Consider the following 18,983-nt stretch of genomic DNA (forward strand, 5'->3'; position numbering starts at 1 on the left):
AGGCCAAAGTGTGTGCCCCTGGGGCCGCCACCATCCCTGCTGCCGCTGACTCCCTGCCAGGATGGTGCAGGGCTGGAAGCTGTTTTTTCTCTTGTGCCACCCAGGAACAGGATTTGAGCTACCCAGCAGTTATATATGGAGTGAGAGTTTTTTCTCTCCGTGTGGGGTTAAACTGTTATGCCCAGATTTCAATATTGTCCCCCAAAACCAGAGACCACCAGGGACACCGAGTCATGCATGCAAAAGCAAAGGGTGGTTTTATTATGGGCTTAGGCTCGCTGGGCCTAAACTCGGGCTCACAGACTTCGCCAGCATAGTGGAGCCATGCTGAGAGCCCCAAACAAGGGCTGAGCAGAGTTTTTATGGGCTTTGGGAAGGGGGAGTTACAGGAAATTGAGACACAGGTACAGTGATCCAATCATTATCACATAACATCATTGGCAATAACTTTAACCATACACATTGTCCAGAGTGTTGGTTATTTTTGGTGGGACCCAATCACAACATTTAGAGTATTAACCGATTACATTGTGGACCCAGGACCCTCATGTAGGGTGTAACTAGCCTGAAGCAATAAGTGATTATCTATAGTTTCTATCTTTAGGCCTACCTTAGGAATGTTAATCATTTTAGCTGGCAGCTTCTGGTTGGGTGTTACTAGGGTGGTCCCTGGTTGAGTACTCTGTGCCCTTTTATTGTCTAATGATTCTGAGAAACCAGACACTTAGGCCTCCAAGGTCAGAGGGGAAACTTGAAGCCTGTCATGGAGTCAGTTTGGCTCAGACCTGTGTCCTTTCAAAACGTTCTTTATCTCCCCTCTAGAGACAGTACTATGAGCATGTTCGGTTTCTCTTTCTCTTCCCTTTGTCTCTGAGGGGCTCCACATGCTTGCCCTGTGTTGCGCTGGGGCTCCCACCTCCCCTGCCTGTCTCGGGCTGGCCTGTTTTCCAGTCTCCCCAGTTCACACTCACTCATTCAGGCATCTTTGAGGTTGTCTTCTTTCTGGAGTCTGTATTTTCTCCTTCCACTTTTGCAGATGAGAGTAATGTCCTTCTCAGTTCGATAGATGGGGCAGACGAAGTTTACAGAGCTCCCTTCCTCTCCGCCGTCTTGGCTCCTCCCTTTCCTTATTTCTACAATGAAAATAATGTCAGTGCCTCCATCATGAAGTGAGGAAAATTTTAAAAATGATTTCATATTTATGACAGTATAGCAGAGACTTCTGCATTTCAAGTGCCATGTAAAGGTTATTCATTCCATTCTGGGAAGCCCCTTCACAAAACGAAGTTGAAGAAATGTATCTCAGAGAGTATATTGAATTTCAGTTGATATGATCAGTCCAGTCCACATGACGTTATGTAGTGCAGGATCCTCTGGGTCTGAGGACAAATACCAGTCACTGGCAACTGGCCTAGATTCCTGACAATAAGAGTGGTCTCCTTCTTTTTCTGAGACTCTTGCAGGAATCCTGGGCATTTTCTCTTCATTACTATCATCTCATACCTTATTCGAGAAGATGCAGGTTGAGGTTCACAGATTTGGTTCTAAAACATCTGATTATAGTTTTTTCTTGGTTATACCTTTAATTGGCGTCTCCAAGCCAATGGCAGCCTTCAGGCGAAGCATTTCTTCAGTGACTTTTGAATGCAGATTTGTTTTTTGTCATCACAGAGCTGGCAGGGTGTGTCCATTGGCACCAGCTGCCTCTTCCATGTCTCCAGTCATCAGGAGTAGCCCCAGTACCTCTAGGTGGGTAGAAATTAAAGTACAGCCTTCTCCCCCTGCCCCCCAGGATTTGGGGACTTCCATTTTTCTTTGCTAGTTTCTTTTATGTTAGTAAATATCCCTTTCCTGTAGGATTTCCAAATGGAGCAACAAACCCATCACAGGGAACAGATTTAAGACTCTGCTCTGCTGAACTTTGTGACAAATGCACAGACTGTTGTTACTGTTTCCTGATCCTTCATTGTTGGGCTCAGTTGTGGGCCTGTAGATCTGTGAGTTTCAGCCACACAAACTTCATCAGCAGGTCACACACATTCACAGGAAACCTTTTCCAGTTCCTTACAGGTGGGTTGTTTTTTTTGTTTTTTGTTTGTTTTTTTTTTTTTTGGTGTTAAACATTTTCAAAAGTTACAGACAATACACAGGTTGTAAGCGCAGAGGTCAGTGGAATTCACGATTGACCACACTTCTGTCCCCAACATCTGGATCAAAGAAAGAGTGCTGTCGCTCTTAAGAAGCCGTCTTGCGCCGCTGTCACTACCTCCAAGAACATAAGTCTTTTGCACAGATTTGTGGGAGTTGAATCTAGGGACATAGGTTTGCATCTACCCTAACACTTAAGAGAATACTGCACTTTGCCTGTTTTGTACTTTATATAAGTGGAACCATATGGCACGATCTCGCTTATATTGTCATTTTTCCCCATTCCATCTGATGTTGTGAATTTATCTGTGTTGATGTGTATTACTGCTTCCATTCATGAGTACTGCTGTACAGGACACCATTGTGTAAATATCAGTTAATTGATTCATTCGATTAATGGGCAGGAGGGTAGTTTTTAGTTTGGGGCTAGTTTGAGTAATGAGTAGTGCTGGCATATAAACCCTATGACTAGTCTTTTTGATGACAAATGCACAGATTTATGTTGAATATATTTGCAGGAGTAGGATTTTGGGACATAGGGTTATGTTTGGACTGCTAAAGTGGATATGACATAGTTTTCCAAACGTGTGTTCTGCTTGTAACACCTGCCCGCAGTATCTGGGACTCTTGGTGAGTCCACATCTTTGCCAGAGCCTTGTTACTTCTTTCATTTTCAGCTTCTATTTTTCACTGCTGTTAGGCATTATATTTAGGTAGTGGTTATATTTTAATTGTCCTGTTTACTAAGGATATTAAATTCTTATACACATGGGGCACCTGGGTGGTTCAGTTGCTTGAGCATCCAACTTACACTTAGGTCATGATCTTGTGGTTCGTGGATTCAGGCCCCGCATCAGGCTCTGTGCTGACAGCTCAGAGCCTGCAGCCTGCTTCAAATTGTGTGTGTGTGTTTCTCTCTCTGCCCCTCCCCCACTCATGCTGGCTGTCTGTCTCTGTCTCTTAGAAATGAATAAACATTTAAAAATCCTTAAATACTTTTACATATGCATTACCTACTGAGTAACTTGTTTTAAAATTTCTGTTGGAATGCTTTGCCCATTGTTTATTTTGTTGTGTAGTTTGTAGTAGTTCTTTGTGCTGGTTACAAGTTTGTGTGTGTGTGTGTGTGTGTGTGTGTGTATTTTGATGAGAACTACCATTAATTTTAATATAAACTGAAGTCATTTCGCCCATATGATTAATATGTTCTGTGCTGTTTAAGAAACATCTTCTTTAAAAAAGTATTTTCTTATTCTAAAACCATAGAAATATCTTGTTTGGTTTTGTTAAAAAATTGTTTTTAATTTAGACGAGCAATTCATTGAGAGTTGATCTGTTTTATGACATGGGTAGTGATTGAAGGCCCCCCCACCCCAATACAGCTAGTGAATTTCAGCTTTTTCTGAAGATGTTCTGTTAACATTCATTCCTTTGCTCTTACGTGTCATTGCTTCCTCCAGGCTAACCTCATCGTCCTTAGTGCCGACTTTTCAGTGAAATACACTAGCTATCTCTCTATTATTCCCATATCATGAAATCTTGGCAATCAAATAGGAGCACATAATAAAAGTCACTTTTGGTGTCAGAAATCTTCAGTGAGCCTTTTTGCTCAGAAGAATGACTGATGACATACTTAAAAGTAAACGTGTTGAATGACAGAATGCCCTGTGGGGATTGGATTGACTGTAGTAGGAATAATCTTGTCACAGATCATAGTTTCTCTCTTCTGTACCATCACCTGCTCTTTTACCACACTGAATGCAGGGTGAGGTCTACCCATGTGATTCTCCAGTACCTAACTATAGCCAACTCCTTGGTCATTCTTTCTAAAGGAGTTACCCACACTATGGCATCTTTTGGGGTGAGACATTTTTTTCCAGTGAGTTTGGATGCAAACAAACTTCTTTTCTGTGTTCAGACAGTGGGCAGGGGGATGTCCATTAGCAACACCTGCCTCTTGACTGTCTTCCAAACCATCACAATCAGCCCCATGAACCCCTGTTGGAAGGAGCTTAAAGTCAAAGCCCCCAAATATGTTGGCTTCTCCATTTACCTCTGTTGGATCCTGTTCATGCTTATAAATTAGTTTTTCCTCTGTTATGTGTGTCTAGCAATTGGAGCATAAAAAACTTCACAGAGAAAGGAGATTTGGGGTATTGTGTCACTCTAGATCATGATACAATCACCATTTCCATATATCCAGTGTTGATAGTATTTCCTGAAGCTTCATTTTGTGTGCTCACTATCTGGACCAGCGGCTGCATGGTCTTCATCCTTCACAGACACAAGCAGTGGGTCCAGCACATTCACAGCACTAATGTCTCCCCCAGATCCTCTGCTGAGACCAGAGCCACCCAGAGCATCCTCATCCTGGTGAGCACCTTTGTGTCTTTCTACTTCCTCTCCTCCATCTTTCATGTTAGCGTTGCTCTTATTTACAATCCCAGCTGGTGGCTGGTGAACTTGGCTGCCATGATTTCTGTGTGTTTTCCAACTGTCTGACTCTTTCTTCTTATGAGCCAAGACTGTGCTATACCCAGATGCTGCTTTATATGGTTAATGAATATAAAATTTCTTAGTCTTATCAGAAATACGTTAAGTGAATGTTTTTGCACCATATTTAGTTCTTGATGCATCACCTTCAAAAACGGAATTCACAAAGTAACAGAAAAATGCCATGTCTTTCTACATTCCACCCTAATTGGCACTGGGCTTTCTTCAGCTGGTCAAACTTGGAACCTGCATTCCTGTAGTGGAGGTGAACGAAGCAGCTTGGCCTCATAAACCTAACCAAATGATGCTTACAGAAAATGTCATAGACGGGTCCCAGCTCATGTGTCAGATTCATAGAGTGGCTGACCAACTGGTTTACATGGGGAAATGTTTTGTCTATCCATAGTTTTGCCTGTCCATATGTTTTATGTGTCCATATGTTCGCCTTTTCCAGGATATCATGTAGTTAGAACAATATGTTATATAGCCTTTGCAGATTGGACTCTTTCATTTAGGACGGTGCTTTTAAGGTTCTTCCATGTCTTTTCCTGGCTTGATAGTTCATTTATTTTTAGTGATGAATAACGTGCCATTGTCTAGATACATCACAGCTTTTTTTTTTTTTTTAAACCATTAACCTACTTGGTTACTTCCAAGTTTGGGCAGTTATACAGAAGTTCCTATAAACATAATGTGCTAGGGTTTACCTGGAAATAAGTTTTGAGCTCATTTGTATAAATACCAAGGAATGTGATTGCTAGAATGTGCTAAGTATGTTTCGAGTTTTGTAAGAAACCAAGTGAATGATAGTATTTGTTACTTGGTATCCGTACTAGCATTCACTGGTGTCAGGATTTTGGATTTTGGCCATTGTAATAGATGCGTATTGGTAACTCATTGTTTTCCTTTTCAGTTGTCTAATGATACAAGATGTAGAGCATATTTTCATATGCTTTATTTGCCATCCAGTGTATCTTATTTGATGAGGTGTTTATTCTCTTTTTCCTATTTTTAAATGATGGGTTTTTTTGCATTTGAGAGTTTTCTTTGTGTATTCCAATACAAGTCCTTTTAGAAACGTGCTTTGCAAATACTTTACCCCAGTCTGTGCCTTGTTTTCTTATTCTCTTGACAGGGTTTGTTGCACAGCAGAAGTTACTAATTTTAATGAGATCCAAATTATTACTACCTCCATGGATTGTACCTTTGGTGTTGTATCAAAAAAGTGATGAAACCTAGGTCCTCTAGATTTTCTCCTATGTCATGTAAGAATTTTATAGTCAACGCATTTCACATTTACATCTTGATTAATTCTGAGTTGAATTTTGTGAAAGGAATAAGATTTGTGTCTAGATGCATTTTTTTGGCACATTGATGTCTATTTGTCTACCTTTTCTCTGTTGTATTACTTTGCTTCTTTGTCAAAGATCAGTTGACTGTATTTATATGGGTCCACTTTTGAGCTCTTCATTATGTTCCTTTGATCTATTTGTGTATTCATTTGCTAATACCACAGTGTCTTGATTACTGTATATTTAAATTTTTTTAATGTTTATTATTTGAGAGAGCACAAGTGGGGGAGGGGCAGAATGACAGGGAGACCCAGAATCTAAAGCAGGCTCCAGGCTCTGAGCTGTCAGCACAGAGCCCAACACAGGGCCCAAACTTACAAACCATGAGATCATGACCTGTGCCGAAGCTAGCTTAACCATCTGACCACCCAGGCACCCCACTGATTACTGTATATTTATAGTAAGCCTTGAAATCAAGTCCTCTGACTTTGTTTAGTGCCTTCAATATTTTGTTTGCTACTGTGTGTCTTTTGACTGTCTATATAAACTTTAGAATCAATATGTTGATATTCACAGAATAACTTGCTATTTAGTTTAGAATTGCATTGAATCTGTAAGTCAAGTTGGGAAGAATGACACTTTGACACAATTGAGTCTTTCTGTGTACATGAAATCTCTCTCCATTTATTCAGTTCTTCTTTGATTTTGTTCATCAGCTACCTAGCTTTTTTCATGTAGATCCTGTAATACGATGTTAGACATATAGTATACCTAAGTATAACATGTTATACCTAAGTATAATGTCCTTTTCTGGTAGTGTAAAGTTACTGTGTTTTTAATTTCAAATTCCACATGCTGTAGCTGCCTTATGTACTGACTTAGTTTAAGGTGTTATAACAAAGTAGCACGGACTCCTAGGTGGTTTATAAACAACGGGTGTTTCTCACAGTTTTAGAGGCTGGAAGTCCAAGGTCACTGTACTGGCTAATGAGGTATCTAGTGAGGGCCCTATTCTTGGCTGCAAAAGGCTGTTTTCTTGTTGCATTCTCATATGGTAGAGAGTAAGAACTCTTTGAGATTCCTTGTATAAGGTCACTCATCTCATTCATGAGGGTTCCACTGTCATGCAGTCACTGACTTCCCAAAGGCACCACTTCCACATACCATCACGTTGTGGGTTAAATTGCACCATATGAAGTTTAGGTGGGTAATTGTATTAACCTCCTACCCTTCAGTCTTGCTATAATCATTTTTTAGTTCCAAAAGTTTTTCTTTTTGATTCTGTGGAGTTTCTACATAGGCCACGTGATCAGTGAACAAGACACTTTTATTTATTTATTGCTTCATAATGTCTGTTTTACTTTTTTTTTTTTAATGCTGCATTAGCTAGGACTTCCAGTACAATCTTGAACAAGAATGGTGAGAGAAGACATCCTTACCACTGAGTTGTACACTTCAAGAGTGAAATTTATGGGGGCCCCTGGGTTGCTCAGTTGATTAAGCATCCAACTCTTGATTTCAGCTCAAATCATGATCTCATAGTTGTGGAGTCAAGCCATGCTTTGGGCTCCATGCTGGATATGGAGCCTGCTTAAGCTTCTCTCTCCCTGTCCCTCTGCCTCTCCTTCAAACATTCACATTTGTTCTCATTCTCCCTCTCCCTCCCTCTCTCTCTCTCTCTCTCTCTCTCTCTCTCTCTCTCTCTCTCTCTCTCAAAAAAGAGTGGATTTTATGATAGGACATATTGAAACAATCAAATAAAAACATCAAACAGCTTCACATTGAGCTTAGAAAAAAGAGTCTGATATGCTGACACTCTACTATAAGGACTTGAGATACACATTCCAGAGGGTTGCTGGAGGTGTTGTAGGAGAGGGGATGGGCTGGATGGGTAAGAGTCATTGAGGAAGACCCTTATTGGGATGAGCACTGGGTGAGCACTGGGTGTTATACGTAAGGGATGAATCACTGGATTCTACTCCTGAAATCATTATTGCACTATATGCTAACTAACTTGGCTGTAAATGTAAAAATAATAAGTTCCAGTATCCACAGCAGTAATGTAAAACAGAAATGATCGGTCTTATGGCAATAATAGAAGAATTGGAGGTGATTATAAGGTAAAATGAACATAGAGTGTTCCCCAAATCCTGGTGTGAATTTGTGGGGTATCAGAAGATCTCCTGGCTCCACCTTACTAGATTCTAGTTCACAATTTGATACTATCATCCTCCTTCCATTGAACTAAATGGTAAAGAGGGACTCTTATTCTTCATATCTATAAAGCACTTACTTTGTAACTCTTATTGTCTTGGGTACATTATCATGTTACACAACTTTTTAAAAAAATAGTTTGTTGTCAAATTGGTTGCCATACAACACCCAGTGCTCTTTCCCACAAGTGCCCTCCTCCATCACAACCACCCCCTTTCCCCTTTTCCCTCCCCCTTCAGTCCACGATTCGTTTTCAGTATTCAGTAGTCCCTCAGGTTTTGCGTCCCTCTCTCTCCCCAACTCTCTTTCCCTCTTCCCCTCCCCCTGGTCCTCCATTAGGTTTCTCCTGTTCTCCTGTTAGGTCTATGAGTGCAAACATATGGTATCTGTCCTTCTCTGCCTGACTTACTTCCCTTAGCGTGACACCCTCAAGGTCCATCTACATTGCTACAAATGGCCATATTTCATTCTTTCTCATTGCCATGTAGTACTCCATCGTGTATATATACCACATCTTCTTGATCCATTCATCAATTGATGAACATGTAGGCTCTTTCCATGATTTAGCTATTGTTGAAAGTGGTGCTATGAACATTGGGGTACTTGTGCCCCTATGCATCAGCACTCCTGTATCCCTTGGGTAGATCCCCAGCAGTGCTATTGCTGGGTCATAGGGGAGTTTTCTGTTCCACCCCAGCTGGCGGGTCAGTCAATCGTCACGGGTTCCTGAGGGAGGGAGAGAGAATTGGGGGGCAGGGAGCACAGAGAGTGAAGGCAAGACAAGCGTTACTGTTCAAGCCTCAGTTTATTGAGAAAAATACCCACACCTACATAGGGTTTAGGGCGGGAAGCTGACAGGGTTGGTTGCTAGGAAACAGGGTCACGTGATTAAGGCTAGGGTAAAGGAGGAACCAAACTAAAGTTTTTAGCACAGCGCCTGAGGGGCCGGCACTACCCTGCCTGTAGGCGGTTGATCTTTGTTCTTCTGCCTTCTCCTGACAGGAAGTGGCACTTCCCTGCCTATCTTTGTAATTCATGTAGCTCCGCTCAGGGAGTGACATTTCCTTCCTGTAAGCTGCCTATCAGCTGAATCTTTGCAACTTCCCACAAGGAGTTCTATTGATAGCTTTTTGAGGAAGCTCCACACTGTTTTCCAGAGCAGCTGCACCAGTTTACATTCCCACCAACAGTGTAGGAGGGTGCCCGTCTCTCCACATCCTCACCAGCATCTATAGTCTCCTGATTTGTTCATTTTAGCCACTCTGACTTGGCAGGTTAAGCATCAACTCAATGGTTTCAGCTCAGGTCATTATCTCATGGTTTGTGAGTTTAAGCCCCACACTGGGCTCTGTGCTGGCAGCACAGAGCCTGCTAGGGATTCTCTTCCTCCTTCCCTCTCTGCCCCTCCCCTACTCTCACACGCATGGGTGTGCACGCTCTCTCAAAATAATAAACTTAAAAAAATGGCACTTTGGGGCAACGGGGTGGCTCAGTTTGTTGTGCATCCACCTTTGGACTAGGTCGTGATGTCGCTGCTCCTAAGTTCAAGCCCTGCGTTGGGCTCTGTGCTGACAGCTCACAGCCTGGAGCCTGTTTCATATCCTGTGTCTCCCTCTTTCTCTTTCTGCCCCTCCCCTGCTCATGCTCTGTCATCTCTCCCTCTCTCAAAAATAAACATTTAAAAAAACCCAAATAAAAAAATAGCACTTAAAATATTTTTTTAATAAGTGGTACATTACTACTAACGATCTCCTTGTTCCACTGACACTCATCTCATGAGTCTTAAATGATTTTGTCTTTTAATTACTGTGAAAAATTTAACATCTGAGGTTGATTAACCTTGGACTAGAGACTTAATTCTCCCTAGTATAAATCCTCTGATATATAGTGTATTATGGAAAATGGTTAAATCATTTGTCATTCATTACATTTCTTTTTTATTCACATTTTAAAGGTTTATTTATTTTGAGAGAGAGTATGAGGAAGGGGAAGAGAGGAAGAGGAGGGGAGAGAGAGAGAATCCAAGTGGGTTCCACATCACCAGCACAGAGCCCAATGTAGGGCTCAAACCCATGAACCACGAGATCATGATCTGAGCTGAAGTCAGTCACTTAACTGATTGAGCCACGCAGGCGCCCCACCATTCATTACTTTTCTAAGGTTCCTCTTTAGTATGAATTCTTTGGTGAATCCTGAGGTCAGACCTTTGTCTAAAGGCCCTGCCACATTCAGTACATTTGTAAGGTTTCTCTCCAGTATATGTTCTCTCATGACCCCAGAGGTGCAAACGTTTGATAAAGGCCTTCCCACACACAGTACATTTGTGTGGTTTCTCTCCAGGATGCATATTCTGAAGTCTTATGAGGCTCGAATACTGCTTAAAGGCTTTGTCACATTTATTACATTTGTAAGGTGTCTCTCCAGTATGAATTCTCGATGAATTGTAAGGTTTGAATTTTGACTAAAAGCCTTGCCACACACATTACACTCATATGGTTTCTCCCCAGTATGGATTCTCTGGTGTTGAGTAAGGCGTGAACACCAGTTAAAGGATTTGCCACACTCATTACATTTGTAAGGTTTCTCTCTTCCATGAATTCTCTGATGACCCCCCAGGCTTGAGCTTTGAATAAAAGCATTATCATGAATACTAGATTCATAATGTTTCTTTTCAGTGTGTATTTTCTGATGTCTAGTAAGGTGCACAAGTTGTGTGTATGTTTTGTCACCTTCATTACATTTATAAGGTTTCTCACCAGTAAGTGGTTTTTTTTTTTTTTAATGTTTAGTTAGGCTTGAATGCACGGTAAAGGCTTTGCCACACTCATTACATTTATGAGGTTTGTCACCAGTATGAATTCTCTGATGTTCCACAAGACTTGAACTTTCGATAAAAGCCTTACCACATTCATTACATTTGTGTGGTTTTTCTCCAGAATGAATTTTCTGATGTTTCACAAGGCTTGAAATATGGATAAAAGCCTTGGGGCACACAGTACATTTGTGTGGCTTCTCTCCAGGATGTACATTCTGATGCTTAGTGAGGTGTGAGCACTGCTTAAAAGCCTTGCCACACGCATTACATTTATAAGGTTTCTCGCCAGTATGGATTCTTCAATGAATCCTGAGGGTGGACACTGCCTAAAAACCTTGCCACATTCAATACATTTGTATGGTTTCTCTCCAGTATGGATTCTCTTGTGATCCCAAAGATATGAACGTTTGGTAAAACCCTTACCACATTCATTACATTTCTAAGGTTTCTCTCCTGTATGAATTCTCTCATGATGCCAGAGGTCTGAGCATTTGATTAAAGCCTTACCACATTTGTGACATTTGTGTGCTTTTTCTCCAGTATGAATTCTCCAATGGTTTGTAAGGTGGGAATTTTGATTAAAGACCTTGTCACGTATATTACATTTATACGGTTTCTCTCCAGTTCGGATTCTCTGATGTCTTGTGAGGTTTGAGAACTGCTTAAAGGCTTTACCACACTCATTACATTTGTAAGGTCTCTGTTCAGAATGAATTCTCTGATGACTAGTAAGGACTGAATGATGCCTGAAAGTCTTTCCACATTCATTGCATTTGTATGGTTTTTCTCTAATTTTTGTTTTTTCCTGCTGTGTAAGCAATGATGGACACATAAAAACCTTACTATATTTATTACAAATGTTGGTTTTGACACTAGGAGGCAATTTTTGAAGCGGCAAAATTGAACAAGTTTTGACAGACTTCTCAACTTGATTACATCCATTAATTTTCTCCTCAGTTTGAAATCTCTGCAATTCAGCCAGATGTGACAGGGAGCTTAATCCAATTCTATTTTCCAAATATTTTGTATACTTGTTTCCTGCATAGACTACATTGTTTTTTATTTTTAACAAATTCTTTATTAATGATTTTCCTTGTTTAAAATATTGATATGCACTTTTTCTTAATGAAACACTCTGCTTTAAAAGTAATTTAATCCAGGATTTGCGGTCTTGTTTATCTCTCCAACCAGTGAGATTTAGGTTTTCTGTCACAAGCATTACTTTTGAATTTCTTTCTTCATATCCACACTTGCTCTCAAATTCATACATATTTCCCCAAATTTCCCTGAAGTCAAAATCGTCAAGGCCATGGCTTTCAGATCTTCCTAAGATCATAGATTGGTATAATTCTCCATCATTAATGTCTTTCTTTGGTAATAACTCCTTTACCATGAATGCAGCAAAGCCATCTGAAAGATATATTAAAAGAAAACCAATAATCTTCGTATTAACTGGAGTTGCAAGATGGATTTACACCAAAACTTACATTGAAGAGATAAAAACTTCTCAACCAAAATCTGTAAATGTTTAAGAAGGCAAGGTGAATAGAATCCTTGAATAAAAGATATATGTATTTTGAATTATCTTAAGGGAAAACTACTTTGAAACACCCTATCACCAAATCATTCACACTATGTAAACTTATGTAAGTTGTGAAAGAAAGTGTATATTTTGATCACCACACCAAACACACACCAATTGCCAGTAGACAAATAGGTGTCTCATACTGAAACATGTTATACAAATGCATATTTACAGTATAATTACTATATGCAAATAAAGGGTGAGACACATGAAGTAATGACAAATAATCCAGAAAAAAATTAGGGGTGCCTAGCTGGCTCAGTCGGTAGAGCATATGACTCATGATCTCGGAGTCATGAGTTCGAGCCCAGTGTTAGGTGTAGAGATTCCTAAAATAAAATCTTTCAAAAAAATTAAAAAGATAAATACATGGAAGTTACAAACTATAAAAGTAAAAAGGTGTAATAGGAAAGCCACGAAGAATTTAACAAGGCACCATTGGAATAAGAAAATATTCTTAATGTCTACTCTAAAACTATGCTATATGCAGAATAGGCATTTTAGAACATTAACAATTGGCGAATTGCAGTCATATTCCATACTAGATACTGAAATTTATAATCTGTAGTTGACAAGTTAATAAGTGTAGTTTTTTAATTAAACCAAAATAAATCCAACAGGTAAATAATAAGTAACCACACTAACACACAATTATAGACTGGAATTCTAATGATGTCTCTCTTAAGAACAAGAGAAGTACTTATATTCTAGGAAAAGCATACAATATGAGAACTGGAAAATATATTGAGCAAAGTTCCCACATATTCATAGCGGTCTATGTTACACACATGCCCCCTGGCTTCTGAAATAGCAGTTTCCAGATAAATAGACAGTATTATAAAGAACTGGGTAAAAGTAACAGCATGAAAATCATGGAGTATTCCACGCACATCTCTCCACAAAAAGAGCACGTAAGTTGGCAAAAACTGTCAGAATCAACTTTATCAGATTTCTGGAAACCAAACAAAGGTTTACAGCAATCAGGTAGATACTTAATAAAAAGTCAGCTGATCTCAGTTGGGGAGCTTTTAACATTTTAACTTCCCCTGGCTCAATCCCATTCTCTCCAGCACAGAGGTGGCCCATGTTCCTTGTCTAGGTCCTCTTTACTGGCAGTGCAGAACAGACATGATTCTCTAAGAATTGTAGTTTTTACTTTGATCTGCTTGGTAGCTCACTGAAAAACTGGCTCAGAAAGTTTTGCCTTGGCCTAATTCAAGAGGTGCTATGCCAGGTGGGGCAGGGGTGAGGGGTCGGGGTGTGTGTGTTTGACAAGCATATTTAAAGGCAAGTACAGTAGCGGATGGCACACATGAGGCTAAGAGCAGACACTGTAAAGCCAGGGACCAAGGGCTGGGGAGTGAAATCCTTTGGGGAATAAGGACTTTGAAAAACAGCTACACATTCCTAGGAATCTGAGTCATGCACATACCCAGGACAGGTGCTCAGAAAACACATGAGCTGGCCCTCTGCCTTGCCTCCTGCTAACCTTCAGTCTCAGCAAAAGCAGGAGATAAAGGCGAAGGCACAGTTGTAAACTGCCAAGCTGAGCTTTGGGTATTCCCAAACAAGCATACAAAGTCTATTTCCAAAAACTAGGAGTTTTTAGTTTTTTTGGTTCCAAGTGTTTGAGAAGTTATGTGTTTAACTACTAGCTCACCACTAAGCTAACCAGAGACTTGAGTAACCACATGTGACAAGGAACGTAGACTTGACAAAACTGACTCAGATAAATTACTAAACAAAGAAACAAGGGCCACTACAATAAACAGCAACAACCAGTGCTGAGGTGTGAGTGGGGGAGAATGTGACTTCCAGAGTTGTCATAATACTCAAAATGCTTAGCTTATGTTTTTTATTTATTTTTGAGAGACAAGGACAGTGCGAGCAGGGGAGGGTCAGAGAAAAAGGGAGACACAGAATCTGAAGCAGGCTCCAGGCTCTGAGCTGTCAGCACAGACCCCTACGTGGGGCTCAAACCCATGAACCGTGAGAACATGACCTAAGCCGAAGTTGGACACTTAACCAACTGAGCCACCCAGGTGCCCCAAAAATAAAATCTTAAAAAAAAAAAAAGTCATGGGGCATATAATAGAGTGCTACAGGTCATGATGAAGATTTTGCCTTGGTCTTTGCATGAGCTAGGGGTTGAGAGGATTCATTTCCACAGGACTGAAAAGGGCATGGCGAGGGGAAGGGAAGTAAACTTTTCATCCGAGAGCTCACAAGAACAAGAAAGAAACGTTTTTTTTTTTTTCCCCAAAGAGTTCCCCAAACACCATTAATGGTGCGGCCTCCTCTCTGCCCTTATGAGCTCTTGCCTGTGTTCCTACCTACTTGGCATTTTCACTGTTTTCACCTTGCCCTCCAGTCTGGGGCTCTATCCCTTACTCCAAAAATAAAGATATTATTCAGGACAGAAAGATTCCTGCTTATAAAAAGAAAGGAATGTGATGTGCGGCTTTTCCAGAATACAATTCCAGACCTTTGTTCAGCTAAGGGAAACATTCCATGGGCCTGTTCACTCTCCTTCTGAATGCTTAAGAACTTTTTTAAAAACGTACATTTTCAGCTCTCTTCCAAGAAGTACTGAGTCAGGAGTACACGGATATAAGTGGATCCAGAATCCGATATTTTTTAAAGTTTGCAATAAGGTTTTGTTCTCCCTCAACTTCTGGAGGCGCCACTAATCTAGGGTGGAGTGGGCAGACCATCTGAAGAAAGGGGGAGGGGATAGGGGAGGCTGCCTCCTAAAGGTTCTCATTTCAGAATGAAGCCAGCCTCAATCTCCATCCAGCAGGGCAAGGGCTCCCAAGAGACTCACTGGGGCAGATCCCGACTTCTGGAGGGACGTTATCCTCACCCAGGGAGACCAGGTTCCTGTAGGTCTCCAGCATCACGTCCTTGTACAAAGCCCTCTGAGCGGGGTCCAGCCACTCCCACTCCTCCTGAGAGAACTCTACGGCCACATCCGTGAAGGTCAACTGTCCCTGAAATGAAAACACATTTCACCATGGATCCTTGGGAAGAGTTCTCTTGTTCACACAAAATGTGAGCGGGAGAGAGGTGTAAGGACCAATTCAACTGAAGTAAATGTTCTGACATATCATTTTGAGCAAGAACAGGTAGTTGTAAGCAATTTTTATTTCATTATATTTTTCCATCAAAGGATATCGAATCCACTAAGTCACTTTAGACTTTCTATTTTTGTGGATAATAAAAAGAACAATGTAAGTGAAAAATACCCAACACACAGTTGGTTATATGGATGCGGTACCCCTGACATTTCTACACACCTAGTGGGTATAGAGCACAGGAGATGTCTTCAGGTGTGACAAACTATATGCAAACATATAAATGTTTTAAAATAAGACATTTACCATTATGGACTTTATACATCAAATGGAGTTTATTCCATTAACAACAACAAAAAAGGATTCAAGATGATGAACTTTACTAATATTGTACATTAACTGAGCAAATAGAACACAGGTTGGTCACAGCAGATCTTTGAAGAAATACTGGATGATTCAACATTAAAAAAAATTAAAAGCGGGGGGCGCCTGGGTGGCTCAGTCAGTTAAGCATCCGACTTTGGCTTAGGTCATGGATCATGATCTCCTTCATGAGTTCAAGCCCCACATCTGGCTCTGTGCTGACAGCTCAGAGCCTACAGCCTGCTTCACAATCTGTGTCTCCCTGTCTCTCTGCCCCTCCCCCACTCACACTGTCTCTCAAAAAATAAATTATAAGAAAAAAAATTAAAAATCATACCAAACAGGACATTTAAAATGCTGTTGTTGAGTTAGAACTTTCCACCAAGTATCACAATCCACAGTAATCACTGGAAGCATTTCCACCAAAGGTGAGGCTCAGGCACGTGGGCCAGCAAGGCTCCTGCCATTCACCACTGCGCAGGATGCCTAAGCTGGGACCAGTGAGGCGGGGACACTCATTCCCGTTACCCATTAGAAGTTGCACTGGGGAACCTATTTGCAAGACATTTCCCAGCCTATGTGAAGGACATAACAAAGACATGACCAAAGACTGACAAACCTAATTATTTTATTATTTTAATGATTTCTTATTTACTTTTGAGAGAGACACAGAGCACAAGCAGGGGAGGGGCAGAGTGAAGGAGACATAGAATCCAAAGAAGGATCCAGGCTCTGGGCTGTCAGCATAAAACCCAATGAGAGGCTTGAACTTCTGAACCATGAGATTATGACCTAAGCCAAAGTAAGATGCTCAGCCAGATGAGCCACCCAGGTGCCCCCAAACCTAATTCTTACTGGAGGGTGTGGTGACATAAAGACCTCAATGATTTAGAAATTCAGAGTAATTCAAATGCAGAAGAAATGTAGGATTAAAAAAAAAAAACCAAACAGTGTCCACTGTGCTGAGGAAAAATAATTTTGAAAAAAATAAAATAAAATGGAGAGATTTGCCAAAGAACACATGAACTTCTTAATGTATGTGGGTGTGTGTGTTACATGAAACTTTGCAACCAATGAAATAAATAACTACAATATACATACAAAAAGCCAAATTAAAGAGAGAACTTAAAAAAAAAAGTACTAAGTGGAACCTTGAGATTATGCTAGCTCAGATCTTCCTAAGAAAGATCAGAAAGCAGAGGACACGAAGGAAAGATTTACATTTCACTGCAAAACACTGTTAAAATAAAGATACTAGGCTGTATGTAAAGAATTAAACTACAAAATATAAAATAGCCTAAAAACATATCAAAGGAAAACACCAAAGTTTGAAAATCCAGGTTTTATTCCCACAAAAATAATGAAAGTTCTAAGTAGGTGGAAAATAGAAATACAAAGCCTTGTCAATTTCTCCCCAGTTTTCAAACACATAGATTACAGAACCAAGTTTTGCTTGCATCAGGGGGGAATCTCACATGCTGCTGAGGGACGGGGTACTTTGCAGCTTTAGGAGACCATATGCGATAGAATCTATCCTAATGTGAAATGCACTGTTGTTAACCCAGTAATCACACGTTGACTTGCCCAACCCAGAGAAATCCTCAGACATGTGCAGAGATCGGCCTACTCCTGCACAGCCACTGTGGCATTCTTTACATGAGCAAAAAATGGCGACGGTCCTGTGTGTCCTCATCAACAGAATGCACCAATGAGGCTCTAAATGATCAAGCTGTATCTGTGTTGATTAACATGAAAACCGTGTCTAGACGTGCTGTGCAAATTTTTCTAACTGGCATAGTAATGTCACAGCAAACTTCACTGGGATTTCCTAAAATTTTATAACATTGTGTAAATCCATTTTTATCGGGTTTGAACAGACTCTTGCCACAGAATTGACAACATCGGTTCCCTGCTGAGACATGAAGGGTGGCGACATGACAGGGAAGGGCATCCCCTTCAGACTACATCTTCTTACTTAAGTTACTTCTTTGTTTGGAGATTATTCAATCAATAAATCAATACATAGGTATATAACATCACTCACTTACTCATGTGATGTTTAAAGTCAAAGAGATAGGGGCGCCTGGGTGGCTCAGTAGGTTAGGCATCCGACTTCAGCTCAGGTCATGATCTCACCATTCAGAGTTCGAGCCCAGCGCTGGGCTCTGTACTAACATCTCAGAGCCTGGAGCCTGTTTCAGATCCTGTGCCTCGCTCTCTCTGCCTTTCCCCTGCTTATGGTGTTGGTCTCTCTTTCAAAAATAAACAAACATTAAAAAAATTTCTTTTCAAGTAAAGTAAAAGACATGTAATACTTAAAAATAATGGTGGAACCCGAATTTGGCGACAGCCCCTCTGATGGTGAAGATACAGTTCTGTGCTCCAGGTCTTGGCTAAATTAACACCATTTTCACCTAAAACATCTGCTAATCTGCCACACAAGAGTTGCTCTAGGAACGTCGTGGTCTCTGTGGGATAGATGTGCTGAGAATGATTTTTTAAAAATCTCTTACCATTAATTAGGTTGACTCCACACTGTAAAACCAACTTAGGAATAAAACATCCTCTATCACAGATGCCAGTTTCTGAACTTGCTTCTATATCATTAGTATTTCAGAACCAGAAACACCATGGTGCACCTGTTTAGCTCTGAATGCATTAAAGTCAGGCAGAGCTGATTTCCTCTTACCACACTTCTTTTCCAGATTCTTCCAACTATTGGTGCACATCAATCCAGGACTTCCACATGTGACTTCTTTCACCTTGGTCGACAGAGAGCCGACAGTACATCCAGAGGTGGCCCCTAAACACTCCCTGCTGCCCAACCCTACTGACACCATGGGGCCACACTGTCACCAGTCGCCTGCCGTTAAGCCCTTCAGGATGCGCCCAGTGCACCCTCCTCACAGGCTCTGGTCCCTGGGTCATGATGAGGTGGACTCTAAGTAGACAGGAAAGGGACTGAGGGAAGGCCAGGGGAAGTGTGGTCGAGCACGTGT

The 18,983-nt window shown here is 40.8% G+C and overlaps 2 protein-coding genes across 2 annotated transcripts in view; one reads left to right on the plus strand and one right to left on the minus strand.

The window, feature by feature from the left end:
• LOC115281202 (vomeronasal type-1 receptor 4-like) overlaps positions 1-4,650 on the plus strand; it is a 37,571-nt gene extending 32,921 nt beyond the window's left edge. Inside the window, exons 2-3 of the mRNA XM_029926538.1 lie at positions 4,096-4,233; positions 4,269-4,650. Of these exons, the coding sequence (XP_029782398.1) occupies positions 4,096-4,233; positions 4,269-4,650 (520 nt within the window). The remainder of the gene's footprint in view (positions 1-4,095; positions 4,234-4,268) is intronic.
• A 5,587-nt stretch (positions 4,651-10,237) lies between these two features.
• Positions 10,238-18,983, minus strand: part of LOC115279868 (zinc finger protein 665-like) — an 11,295-nt gene continuing 2,549 nt past the window's right edge. The window contains 6 exon segments of the mRNA XM_029924371.1: positions 10,238-10,580; positions 10,583-10,754; positions 10,932-11,129; positions 11,297-11,767; positions 12,185-12,372; positions 15,372-15,537. Of these exon segments, the coding sequence (XP_029780231.1) occupies positions 10,303-10,580; positions 10,583-10,754; positions 10,932-11,129; positions 11,297-11,767; positions 12,185-12,372; positions 15,372-15,537 (1,473 nt within the window). The 3' untranslated portion in view covers positions 10,238-10,302.

The sequence above is a fragment of the Suricata suricatta genome, chromosome 16, assembly GCF_006229205.1.
Source record: "Suricata suricatta isolate VVHF042 chromosome 16, meerkat_22Aug2017_6uvM2_HiC, whole genome shotgun sequence".
Taxonomy (NCBI): domain Eukaryota; kingdom Metazoa; phylum Chordata; class Mammalia; order Carnivora; family Herpestidae; genus Suricata; species Suricata suricatta.